The sequence below is a fragment of the Pezoporus flaviventris genome, unplaced genomic scaffold (genome assembly GCF_033815535.1).
Source record: "Pezoporus flaviventris isolate CSIRO_AGI_PZ_B2104156 unplaced genomic scaffold, CSIRO_AGI_Pfla_v1 ptg000047l, whole genome shotgun sequence".
In the NCBI taxonomy this organism is placed as follows: domain Eukaryota; kingdom Metazoa; phylum Chordata; class Aves; order Psittaciformes; family Psittacidae; genus Pezoporus; species Pezoporus flaviventris.
In genome coordinates, this window is record NW_026892595.1 from 9,771,644 (window position 1) to 9,784,655 (window position 13,012).

Sequence of the window (13,012 nt, forward strand, 5' to 3'; positions counted from 1 at the left end):
CGAAGGCGTCAAAAGTGCGATGGGAGGAAGCGACCGGGCCGCGCCACGCCGCACGGCAGAAAGGTGGCACCACAGAGCCGGGTCAGTCGTACCCTCCCACCCGGCCAACCGCACCCCGGACTCCCACCTCCCGTCGGGAGCAGCAGCCCTGCAGGCTCGGCTCGGCTCGGCTCGGCTCGGCTCGGCTCGGCTCGGCCTCGCTCCCGTACCTACCTGCACAGGCAGTAACCAGCTGCCACAGGTACCGTGCCTGCCCGCCCCCAGCCTCTCCTTCCCCACTCCCCTCCACGCGCACGCGCAGACATCTGCCGGACCCGCCCCCCCCCCCCCCAGCCGCGACCCCGCCCTCAGCCTTGACGCAGGCGCATTCAGGCCGCCCGGCGCCCCTGGATTCTGCGCTGCCGGCCTCACTTCGCGAGTTGCGCCTGCGCGGGGCCGGGCGCTGCTCGGAGTTGGTGCGCCTGCGCTGTTTCGCTGGCCCTAGCGCCTGCCGCCGGGGGAGAGGCGGAAGCGTGGTGGCGTAGGTTCCGCCCCCTCATGGCGCTGTTGCCTAGCAGCGGTTTCCCCGGTAACAGCGAGACAACAAGCGTGTCGGCCCGTGTGGAGGAGGCCGAGGAGCGGCGTCCGGGAGCTGCGAACGGCGAGGGGACGCTAGCGGGGTCCCCATGTTCGGGTCCCCCCCGCCAGGTGGGCGCTTCTCTGTGTCCGGCCACAGGGCGAAGAAGCCGTATGCCGAGGAGAGTATTAGTAACCTCCTGCCCCTCCTGGAGGAGAAGCCTGTCAAACCTCCCAGGTAGGTGGGTACCGCAGTGCCATTTGCACACAGGGTGACTTGTGTTGGGAAGGCAATGCTTCTCACTGGTAACAGGTAGTTTAAGGAAACCAAACTAGTCTTTGCACACTTATTGCTCCTCCCAATGAGTCACTAACAAACATCTGCAGATTTACAGCCTGCTCCGTGAGCTGATGATTCAGTTTGGTGAATGCCATCTTATTCATTGACAAAGAATTTGCAAAGCACTCTGTCCACACAGGGGAATTACATGACATCCTTGTCACTCACACACAATTTTTTTCAGTGAGCAGCTGAAAAGTTGGCTTTTTAAATTTATTTTTTTTTTCAGTGTCACTCTTTCATTCCTTTCATGTGTTAGGTGTCTCTTCTGACATTGCTGCTTTGCTTCTCTTTCTTACCCCTTGCAAACATAGAATCAGCATCAAACATAAATCTTTCTTACCTTAGAAATATTTTTAAAAAGCCTTTTGCCCCCTCTAGTATTAATTCTTTTGAGAGCTTTGGTAAAATTCTTATTTGATATTATGGAAACATGTTTTCCCAAGTCCCTATTACATTATATGAAACAAAGCTGTTACAGTTAGCATTTTCAGAGAAAGTTTAAAGTAGGTCATAATAGCTTGAAGATGAGTAGAAATATCAGTGACACTCGTTAGAACAAAGATAATTATCCCCTTTCAAGTAAAAGGGTTCAGACTTGTGAGATTCTCAGTTATGAACCTTTTCCATGTAAAAATAGCTCGTACATCTTTTTTTGTTTCCAATGTAAATGAAAGATGCCTTTGGCAGGCAGAGGAAAGCGAAATGACAGTATGGCAAGGCACACAGCACACTAAATCCACTCCTGTCCTAATCCTATTCAGGGATTTGGAGACTCCATGACCATCAGGTTCAGTTTAGGCAAGAGATTCCTTAGGTTGGGTACAATCTGACTAAATCCCCTTCTGATCTCATTGACTTCTGTTGTCATCCCACTTTCGGCTTTGCTTCACAATGTGCCCAATATCCAGCTGGTAACAACAGTGTTGAACCTGGTTAATAGTGTGATCTGACCAGTTTCAACTAATGCATACAGAATTTAGGGTTTTAAGAAAAATAATAAAAAAAAAATCATATATGTTTCACTCTGAACTGGCCAGTTTCACGCTACTAATGAAACCACAGCAAACATCCCCATTACCCCAACTTTGATGTCCCAAGCTGCCACCTAGAAGAGTAAGTCTTTTTTCCCCTTGGCATATAATAAGTGGGTTAAGGTTCTGAAGTCCCCCATAATCATGTTTTCTTCCTGTCAACACTCTCTAACCCTATGATAGTGGTGTATGACAACATTTAGCCGCTTTCTTGGCCTAAGAAGTCACTGAGAAGTTACAACTGCTACATCCCTTTGTCCAAAGGAATGCCTGTAGCTGTCTACAAAGACACCTTTACCGTATGCCAATATGTAGTAAACTGAATATCTTCTCATTCCCTTTTGCATTCCAAGGCTGTGTCAACCCTGGTAGGTCAAACTCCTCATGAAGTCACTACCTTTCTCTACTGTGTGGCTACAATGCAACCCTAGCAAATGGTGAGAAGTGTAATGATTTATGAATGTGGGGGGTTTGTGCCTATGTCTATAGCTGTTTACCAGGAACTTAACAGAAAAAAAAAAAAAGCCCAAACAAATAAAATCTCATTCCTTATAATTAGAGGTATTTCTGGAATTATATATATATTATGTACATAATCCTCTTTCTGACTTTGGACACCAAATCTCCATAAGACAACATTACTCCGCATTTTCAGTAAGTCCAATACAAATACATCCATTGGACATTTGCAGCTAACATACGAAACCTTTTATCACTGTTGCTAATATGATTCCCCATTCACTAGCTCATCATTACACTGTTTCTTACAAACTGTTTCATTACTTGTGTAAGATAGGTTGTACTATGGATTTTTTTTCCTTACATGAAAACATGATTTTTTTTTTCATAAACACATTTTTTTTTCTGTGAAAGAAAAGCACAATTGTTCATCAGCTTTTGCCCTCCATAAATTAATCTCACATTTTACCTAAAGATGGGCAGATTTTAAAAGGTACAATGAGGTAGCCTTAGCCTTAGGAGCAGGAAGTTCTGCTCCCTAAGAAAAACATCTGTGACAGCTCAGTCCTTCAGATAGATTCAAGATGCTGTTAGCAAGCTAATGATCAGCATTTGGCTTCTTTTGGGGAACACGTCTGCATGCTTTTGATTAAAGTAGAAGTTACAGTGCCATATGCAACACTAAATGAAAAGAGCAGCGTGTGCTTACTGCATGTGTACATCTTTTCATGTCTGAGGCCTTACCAATTTTCACATTAGCCGTTTCAGTTTGTGCCAAACCCACCGCTGATTACAATAGCTCAGGACCATAGTTTGAATCTATTTAATAGAAGAAATACACAGTTTGCTGGGCTATTTTAGAGACGGTTCAACAGGAACATTGAGACAATGATACAGTGGACAGTCAGTAATGAGATACTTTTTTCATACTACAAACAAGTACAGAAAATTAGCAAAGTAGGTTCATTATTATTATTTTCCTGTAGATGCACAACATCTTTATATTTTGGTTGTGGTTTTGGACAGAACAAATACCCACATTAAAAAAAACTTCTCAAAATTGAGTGTATTAGAAAATAAAGACCAAAGTTTGTAATGCACAACATCAAAATTAAGTCATGCAAGCAATAGTCAAAGCAGTTTATTTCCAGAATTTAGGTTTTGTTGAGTTTCAAATGTCTGTTTCGGTACCTATATGAACAGTGCATACAGGAACCATTCCATAAGTGTGATATTACTGACCCTGGAGACGCGAGAAGGAGGAAGAAGCAAGCTGACTTCAGAATCAAAGAAGCCACTTGTCAGTGCAGTCCTGGGCTTAGCCTTAGTATGAAAGTTGTATGAGTGATGGCCTTTATTTGGGAGAGACTACAAAACAAAATAGCTTACAGCTTTTGGCATGAACTATTGCAAAAATATGCATTCTTTTGAGACGACTTTTAATAATTTTCTGACCCTTAACTTCTTTATGGCTATTTTTTAATGTTTAAGGTATGTATCCATATATAGACCATCTGTGAAGTGCGAAGCAGAGAAAAACAAAGCTCAGTGGAAAACTATGGGACCAGCAAAAGTTGTAGTGCCATCTCCAAAAAATTTTCTGCAGAAACATTCAAAGGAACTCAAGCTACCAGCAAGTGAGTGTAGACATAAAATACATGGAATGTAATTTTTTATTATTGTTATTTTAAAATTGATAATATAAGTGTTGAAAGTAACAGTTACAGAGAATCTTTTTTTTATTATTTTTAAAATAATTTTTGTATGCTGGGATAGTTTCTATTGTTTCTTTTATGCTACTTATCAAAAATATTTTTTTATTTTACAAAAATGTTTCTTATTGTGTAAAATACTGAAACAAACAACAAGGAGATTATATATGTGATTAGAAAATACAGTAAGTATTTACTGCTATGCGGTACAAAACCAGCTGAAACAAAGAAAAATTCTCTCTCTTGGCTGCAGCTATCCAGATGTTGAAGATGTGTTGTTGGTATGTTCTATCTTGCTGACATTTCAATTTGTAATTATATAGTATAGATTTGCATGACTTTTCTGCAACTGATCATTAATATTAAAGTAATAATATGAAGGGGAGTATTAAAGTGAAATAATTGTTTTTAATGCTTAAAGAGGTACAGGAAAAAATGTATGCCTTTCTGAATGTTATAAGCTCCATACAGCTTTTACTTTTCAGCACTCTGTCAGCTCTTAATCTCATAGCACTGAATTGGCTGGCAGTATTCATAGATTTTTTGGGTGAGCTGCATGTCACAGAAATAAGAAAATTGGAGTATTTAGTTGCAAAATGCATCCTATCTTTGGGCACCAACCATAATTCTGGATATAAGGAGTGGACAGTTCTAATGTTCAGGCATATGGACAGGTCTGCAAGTGTGGCTTGACCTTCTTAGTACTGCTGGAGTTCTAGGTACATTGCTGTCAGAATTTGTAATTGAGTTATAAAGTTTCAGCTTGAAGTTGGTTTTAGCCTGGAAATATAGAAGATCTTAACATACAGCATATATATATGTATATTTATATATATATATTGAAAAATAAAAGCTCTCTAAGAGAATGGAGGAGTCCAGCACTCAAATTTGCATGGCACATGCAAATGGCTTTAGCACTGAAAATACAGGTTGTCCCAGGAGCCTTTGGAGGCTTAATGCCTCAGGCAATACAGATTATTAGAACATGAAGGTAAGCTTTGGTCCCAGAGATCCTGTAGGCATCCTGGGTCAGTTTTAAGTAAAGCCTTCACCTTTTCAGAAAACCTGAACAGCGTTCAGTATACTGGAATGTAATACTTCATGACATCTAACCATGAATGCTTCCAAGCTCAAGACCTTGTTAAATTACCACACTAGCATTTTAGATGGCCATAGGAAAGAAGGTTGATTCACCAACAAATTGGAGCAGTCTGTAAGATCCCTTTTAAGTACTTGTAAGATTAGTGTTGTCTGCTTTAAATTTGCTATAGACAAAGACATACAGCACTTGGTCTCATTTTTCTCAGGCAAGCACCTCACAGTATTTCTATTTCAACTTGTTAATTCAGGGCTTCATAATAGCAATATGTGTTTTGGTGTTTGCATTTGGAGTCAATGTTCCAAAGCCTCAAAATAACTATGACACATCATAGCTTTAATCCAGGCTAGTAATTTCATTGCCAGGATTAGATCCTCACAGATCTTGAGAAGGAACTCTACCTTTAACACCAAGAATTCTTGTACCTTTGTTGGCTGGAATTTCATACCTGCCCTAGAGAATTTACACTGCTCCATCACCTCCTTTAAAACATGTCACTTTCATCACTTGGAATTTAATCGTCAGTTTTCTAAATGGGATTATAGCACTCTGTTTGTGGTATATGTGCTGCCTTCAAAACTGGGTTAAAAAATACATTGCAGGGACAGAACAAAAAGATTGATTTCTTCCCCCCCAGTAATATTGTTTTAGAGTCTGATGACAAACCACTTCCTCACAAAAGGTGTGTTTCCTAACTCCAGCTGATTCTTGTTGTACTACTGAACTCTGGCATTCGTTTTAACCAAGCTCAGTTGCTGGTTCCAGAAGTGAGGGTTCTCATCCAAAAGACATCCAAAGAGAAATAAAGATTTAAGTCTGTGTGTCCTACAGTACTAAGTTATAGCAAGCCGTCATGTTGTGAAAACAAAACCCAGGAAAACACTGGTTTGTGGGGTCATCATCAGGAAACCAGCTGTTGTAGGAATGAACTCTGTCACTAGTGACATTACACTTGTTTTCTGCCAAAGAACATGAACTCAGACAACCCAAATCAAATCATTATCTCTGATAATCGCTGTGATTTAAGAGTTATGTCTGGTGGGAAATGAGTTGTCTCTCATCACTCCCCTAAAGTGAGACTACTCAGGAGGCTACTGACCTTCTGTTGATGCCTTGGAGAAATGATAACACTGAAAAGGAAGAGTTTCTGTATTATCAGGACAAAGGATTGTGTGAAGTTTTTGCAAGTGTGAGGGAGTAGCAAGGGCAGGACTTTTCCCTTCTGGGAGGTGAGCCAGAAACGGTTGCAGGCTGGGCAATGACCTCGCCAACAGGGTGCAGTCCACCAAACCAGAGTCAGGCAAGCAGAGCTGGGGTGGTGATGAGATGTGTCCTGTCACTGGCCTAGCAGCCATAAGGCTAGATAGGCCAAGGGTTAGGTCCATCCACTGATTCCACATAGCTTTTCAAGAATAGGACTAGGGGCAGGCATGGCTGAGACAGCTCAGCCAGGCACTGACAGCACAGAGCTGACCTGAAACAGGGTTTCTGAGCCGTAGGGTGTGGGGTAAATGCCCCAGATGAGACTGGGCAGAGCCATTAATGTCTAAGGGCATTAGTTAACAATGAGCAATTCTGATAAAAGTAGTTTTAATTGAAAAAAAGTCCCATACTGCTGCAGTTAAGAGGAAATGAGTGGCGTATTGTAAGGAAAACCCATCTAAAGCAACATAGCATTTCTTAGATTATAAAGTTTCTGTTACGCCAAACAATCATACTCATTTTTATTATAGTACATTCCTAGCCAGTTCTTAAATTGTTGATACAGTTGATTTCTATTTTGTATGTAATCTTGTACATTTTTCCCTTTTGAAAAATTGTCATGGCTATCGCTGAGAATGTTTACATGCTCAATTCACAGGAAAAAAAGAACAGGATCCTGAGAAATTGCCTGAATTATCAGTGCCACGGAGGACAGATCGCCCAGTTATGGGAATTCAGAGTAAAAAGAATTTTATAAATACAAATGCAGTTGCTGTTATCACAGGGCTGCCTAAAAAGCCTCAACCTATTTGTGTTGATAGAAGACAGGGAGATAAATACCTACTTGAAACTTCAGGACTTCTTCCAAAATATGTTAAGAAAAAGGTAAGCTGTATTAAATTATAGTGGAAATACTAGTAGCAATGCCTGTTTTAGTTTTTCTATTGCATTCTCCTATGGAATGTTTATGATTCTTTCTGAGATGTTTAGATACCACTGCTATTTGTGGTAGACACCTGAAATTCATCAAGGAGAAATCACTGGCACTAGAGTTGGGTCTTGCCTTGCTCTTTATTCACTCGCTTATGCTGTCAGCAAAACACTGGCAGAATGGTGCTATTAAAGCAGTAGCATATGTGTTGCATTGGGAACCCAGGGAGTATCTAATGGGCAGACAAATGGAGTTCTGTGATGAGTGAATATGTGGTCTTTAGGAAAGATGGGCAGGGACGAAGAGGTAGGGTTGCCCTTTGGATAAAGGAGCTGTTCATATATACAGAGGTCTTCTGTGGAACTGGCAACAGGCTGGTTGAGCTTGTGGGTCAGGATCAAAGCAAAGTCCAGTAAGTGTCAAAAGTCTATTTGTTATGGACTACCCAATCAGGTGAACAACTTGAGGAAATATTCAGATCACAGTGCAGCTTCTTGTGGAAGACTTTGTCCTCCTTGGTATCTGCTGAAAGAGCAGCACAATGGGATGAAAGCAATCCAAATAGGCTCCTGAAACATGTCAGCAACAGCTTTTTAACAAAGATGGTGGATGAGCCAACCAGTGGTCATGCTTTTCTGGTTCTACTACTTAAAAATGAGTAAGAACTGGTTAGAGATGTGATAATCAGTATTAGTCTTGGTTGCACAGGCAATAAAGTACTTCAAGATCCCCTCCTCCTCAGGGAGGCAGGAGGTGGTGTACAGATCCTGTACTTCAGGAGAGGTAACGTCATTTTATTCAGGAAGCTAGTAGGTAGGACCCCGTAGGAGACAGCTATGGAAAGCAGAGGAGGTTTGGAGAGCTAGGCTGCCTTTAAGGACCAGCTCCTCCAAGCACAAAACCAGTCAATTCCACTACTCAGAAAAACAAGATGTATCAGGAGTTTGGCTAATCTAAAGAGATAACTCATGACAGAGCGCTATGCAAAAAGAGACATGACACATGACGCAACTCATGACAGCAAAGGTAAAAAAAAAGTGAACTGGCAGCCCTTGCAGTACTTTTGCATGGCTAAATATACACATAAACAATGCTAGTCATGGCGCTGCCCAACACTAAAAGATTTGCGATCATTTAGCATTTGGTAGAAAGAAGGTAGACTCCAGTACCTTCTGGCAGAGCTAGGCAGGCTTCATTTTACAAAGGAAAAGGCAAAATAAATGTGTTCCCCCAAATACATCTGGGATATTCAGAAATTATTTTTTCTCCCAGAATCACAATTCTGCTACATCCAGTACGGGATAGTTTGTCATCTGTATCTGGTCCAATTTCCTTTATGTGTTAACACTATTCACTCTCTTCTGCGGCATACAATGTTCAGCAAAAATCAGAACGCAGGAAGGGCTTTCAAAGAAAGTAAGGAATGTGTTTCAGAATGTAGGATCTGGCACCATATAAAAATGTAAAATAGCTTGCTGTCATTAACAGGTTCCAAACTCCACACTCAACCATCAGTTCTTCTGAATAGACATTTTGGTTCCTGTGTCCTGTTGTCTTCCAAGGTTGTAAAAAGAAAATGAAGGGAATTGTTTATGCATTTTGCCTGGGCTACAATCTTTTTTGATACTTCAAAGAAAATAACAACGTGAGATTTTATTTCTCTGTCACACAAAATTCCATTTCAAGCTGTCTTTGCAAATGTAATGTACTATGGATGGCAGGTATGTCTTTGTTTCCTTCTTAGAAGCATATATAAGAAAATTCTTCCTTACCGTTATAGGATTATGGTGTTATACCAAAATATGTAACACGGAGAAATGAAGAAAGGGAGAGAGCTCAGAAAGAATATGAGACCAGTATCTTGGAGAATCTCAGGAAAAAAGCCATGAAACGGTTAACTGATGAAGAAAGGAAAACTCTCCTGCAGGTGCATATTTTGATTTAGTGTAATTTGTAACATCTATAAAGAGATTAAACAATGTAATGTAAGTCCATATAAATGATAGTATACTAGATTTTAATTAGCTACTTTTTCGCTAGATGGAGCTATAGAATAGTTGTAAACTGAACAGAACAGAGCTGATAACAGCTAGTTCTAGTCCAGTTTTACAAGGAGTTCAATTCCAGTAGATAGGAAGGGTGAAGATCAAGATATTTTTATGGGGGGAAAGGCATGGGACAAACTGATGGTCCAACAAGTTAACTATGCAGCAAAAATACATGTGCAAAAAGGCATGTGAGTTCAGCTGCTCACAATTCTGCATTTAGTTTGATTAAAAATATGTTCTATATTTTTAAAATACAGGAGTGCACTGAAATATTTTTTAATTTAAAAGGTTGGGGTTTTTTTTTCATTAACTCAGTATTTTCTTTTAAATTTTTCAAAAATGATTGCTCTTTCATGGGCCAGATTAGTTATACAGTTATATTGTCAGGAGGAATTAGTGCCCCCAGGGTATATGGCTTCTACCCAGTGCTCAGCTGTAGACAGATGGGAATTCCTCTCTTTTAAAATAATTGACATTGTTAGTGAACACATGTGCTCTATCTGATTTGAAAGAATATGTGGCAATAGATGTTTGAGAATAAAATCAAGCTTCATGAACTTATAAAAATAAAGGGGAATAATTTGTGCCAACATCTGTTGAACTCTCCATTACACTTACTTTGGCTGGGAGCATAAAAGAGAATGTTGATAAATGCAGTACATACTTCTCACTGATCCAGCATGTATAAGAATTCCTTATATAGAGTTAGATATTCAGTTTGTGATCTAGCCCATAGCAATAGTGGTCAGCATATTACATTGCTGTTAGAGGACCTCTGAGGGAGATTTTTATAGAGGGAGTTACAATCTGATTTTGATCTCCCCACTCTGTAGGGGCAGAGTAAATTGTGATGAGTGCATGCTCCCATGTGTTTAAAAATTCACATTTTTCAGTGATTTCCAAACTAGTTTTACTAATGTACACAAAGACCAGTTATTTAAAAGAAGCTATAAATGACTCTTCCATGAAAGTTTTGGAAATACAGTATTTATTTTCATGACCGTGTATTCATAAACTATACCTGATGCCTTGTAGACTAGGAGATTTACTTTAAGTAATTTACAACATTGTATTGCAGAGACAAGTAGCATTGCAAGGAAGTACATAAATAGCCTTGTTGCTCTAAGTTTCACATGTTGAAGTAGGGGTTTTAAACTTATGTAGATATTTGTACGTGAGTACTGTTGGAATACCTTTATGGACAACACTTAGATGCTTAATACAAATATGCAAAAAACACAAACTGCTGTGCAATAAATACACTGCTTTGAATATTAGTTCATATTTAAAAGTGTTTTTCTTATTATTGACAAGGAGAGGTCTTTTTTTTTCTGTTAAATCAGTTCATACAGTGGACAAAATCAGACAAGTTTTTAAGTGAGTTCTAAATAAAAGCAACAATCTTCAAAGCTAAATAAGTATTAAGAATAATTCCTCTAAATTTAACTTCAGAATGTTAATCAATTAGCCAGTCTGGGAAAAGAGGTGCTTGATGACAATGGAGAAGAAGGATATGAGGTTGGAAATCACAACATGCCATAAAATCAATGTGTCAGCTGAATCTCATTTTAGTTATAGAGGAAAGTTGAAAGCTGCAGTTCCCAGGAGAGTAACTTCAGTTCTCTTGGGGACTGAATGGTTCCTAAGATCTCCACTAAGGAAATAGAACTGACAGCCAAAAATGCTTTGGAAAAATGTTTTTTCATTGCTAGTCATACTGTATTATTTAGCAATTGCTGTATGAGTCCCTTGTAGTAGGTGTGATTGATAAGTTCACCCATAGTTCTCAAAAGGACATTTGATGCACTGAATAAACTCTACTAAATCCTCGTATATGCATGTATAGGATGTGTAGATTTTTAATATCCTTTTGAGGAGATAAAGTAAGAACGATTGTTGCAGTAATTGTGAGGATATAAAGACATGTTTTACATTTAATTTTTCTACCACAGCCTGGTTCCATTCAGCATATGTTGGCAGATAAAAGTTTGTCTCTGCATGATATTTTTTTTAAAGCAGGCCTTTAGTCTTGGGGGTTTATATATGGAAGATACAGTTCACTTTATCTAGTAAGGTGATTCTTTGCATAGCAGCATTCAGGAAAGCTAACAGTTATTGAAATTATTGTTGATAGCATCAGTGACAGCGAGGGGTTTCACTTCAAATGTTAAATAAGCTGCCCATAGATGTTATCATAAATGTAGATTAGGAAATGCAATTATTTAGAATTTTTGCAAAGTATTTCATTGAAGTTAAAATACTGTGGGATCAGTTTGGTGTCCATGATCTCAGCAAAGTCTCAGTTATGGAAAATGAAGCTGGTGGTGAGATGAACTGAAACTGCCATTGAATTTTGGCTGGAGTTCCAAGTATTGGTGCTATTTGTGATTACTTAAAGTAGTTAACACCACTCTGTGTGATGTGGCGATATCTGTGGTAGCCAGGTTGCTGTTTACAGGGAAGTGGTTTCTGTAGTGCAGTTTTTAAGATAATTCTTGTTGCATTTTCATATATTTCCTTTTCATTTAATGGCACTAGGGGCTGAAAAAGAACTGGGAGGAAGTGCATCGTGAATTTCAGAGTCTTCCAGTAGAAATGGACACCATTCCCAAGAAGTTAAATAAAGAAAAGCTGGAAATACAGATGAAACAACTGGAGCATGACATAGATGTAATTGAGAAGCACAAAGTTATCTACATTGCAAATGAGTAAGGACTGTTTTTCAGATATTGTCTCTTTCCTCCTTTTTCTCTATCCATGCATCTCCAAGAAGTGCCCCTAAATTCTCAGAAGAAAGTGATGCTGCCAACTATTCAAAAGAAAATATTCAACTAATATAACTATGTAGCTTCTTATAAAAGTTGTTACATATAGCTCTCATCTGTACAATTCACAAAATGTTTTGAAATAAAATTAAACTCTCAGATTTTGAGTATGAAACTGTGAATTTAATCTATTATTTTTCATAATTTTTATTAACTACTAAGATTTCCGTAAACGTACACAACACATAAAAAAGACTGTTTCATATGTTTGGAGCATTTCTTTTCTTGCATAGCCAAAACAAAGTGAAACAATTGGCTGCTGAAGAGATCTTGGTAAATACAACTTCAGGGTGAAATGGCTTCTGGACTAGTCTCTAAAGAGCTGTTGCACTTTACTTAAAAGCTTGAGTGATAGTATTTCTAAAAAGCTTAACTTCTGCATAACATTTTGTGTAATAATTTTTTGTTACAAAAACTCAGTTTTTATAGTGGAAGCCTGTAATAACATAGACTTCATGCAAGACAGATACCACATGTAGCTTTTCAGTGTGTGTTTACGTATAAACAATTCTGTAATACTATAGTAAATCTACAACTAAAGTAGGAAAGTATGGTTTGATTTCTATTGTGTGTAATGTTACAATGAAAGCAATATACCAGCAAGTGAGTCAAAACGTAGGCAGAAATTGTATGTGCACACTACAGTGCAATTATTTGCATAAAAAGAGAAATTTTTTTTCTTTCCTACACTTAACCTTAGTTTAAGCAAAAGGTTTTTCTGTATGGTATCAATCATTAGCACCATCAGCTGCTGTGACATCATAGTATCTGACATCAGCAGAGGATGAAGTAAAAAATTTCAAATG

The 13,012-nt window shown here is 38.9% G+C and overlaps 1 protein-coding gene across 1 annotated transcript; it reads left to right on the forward strand.

The window, feature by feature from the left end:
* The first annotated feature begins 665 nt into the window (after window positions 1-665).
* ENKUR (enkurin, TRPC channel interacting protein) lies at window positions 666-12,309 on the forward strand. Its single transcript, XM_061468232.1, has 5 exons — window positions 666-793; window positions 3,880-4,025; window positions 7,061-7,287; window positions 9,114-9,260; window positions 11,920-12,309. The coding sequence occupies exons 1-5, from the start codon at window positions 666-668 to the stop codon at window positions 12,091-12,093; spliced, it is 822 nt and encodes a 273-aa protein (XP_061324216.1). The 3' UTR covers window positions 12,094-12,309.
* The last annotated feature ends 703 nt before the right edge of the window (window positions 12,310-13,012 follow it).

Excerpts from the sequence above, each read along its gene's own strand:
- ENKUR (XM_061468232.1), top strand. The coding sequence starts at position 666 with ATGTTCGGGTCCCCCCCGCCAGGTGGGCGCTTCTCTGTGTCCGGCCAC. Across the intron at positions 4,026-7,060 it reads GGAACTCAAGCTACCAGCAA|GAAAAAAAGAACAGGATCCT; the intron begins GTGAGTGTAGAC and ends CTCAATTCACAG. Across the intron at positions 9,261-11,919 it reads AAAGGAAAACTCTCCTGCAG|GGGCTGAAAAAGAACTGGGA; the intron begins GTGCATATTTTG and ends TAATGGCACTAG.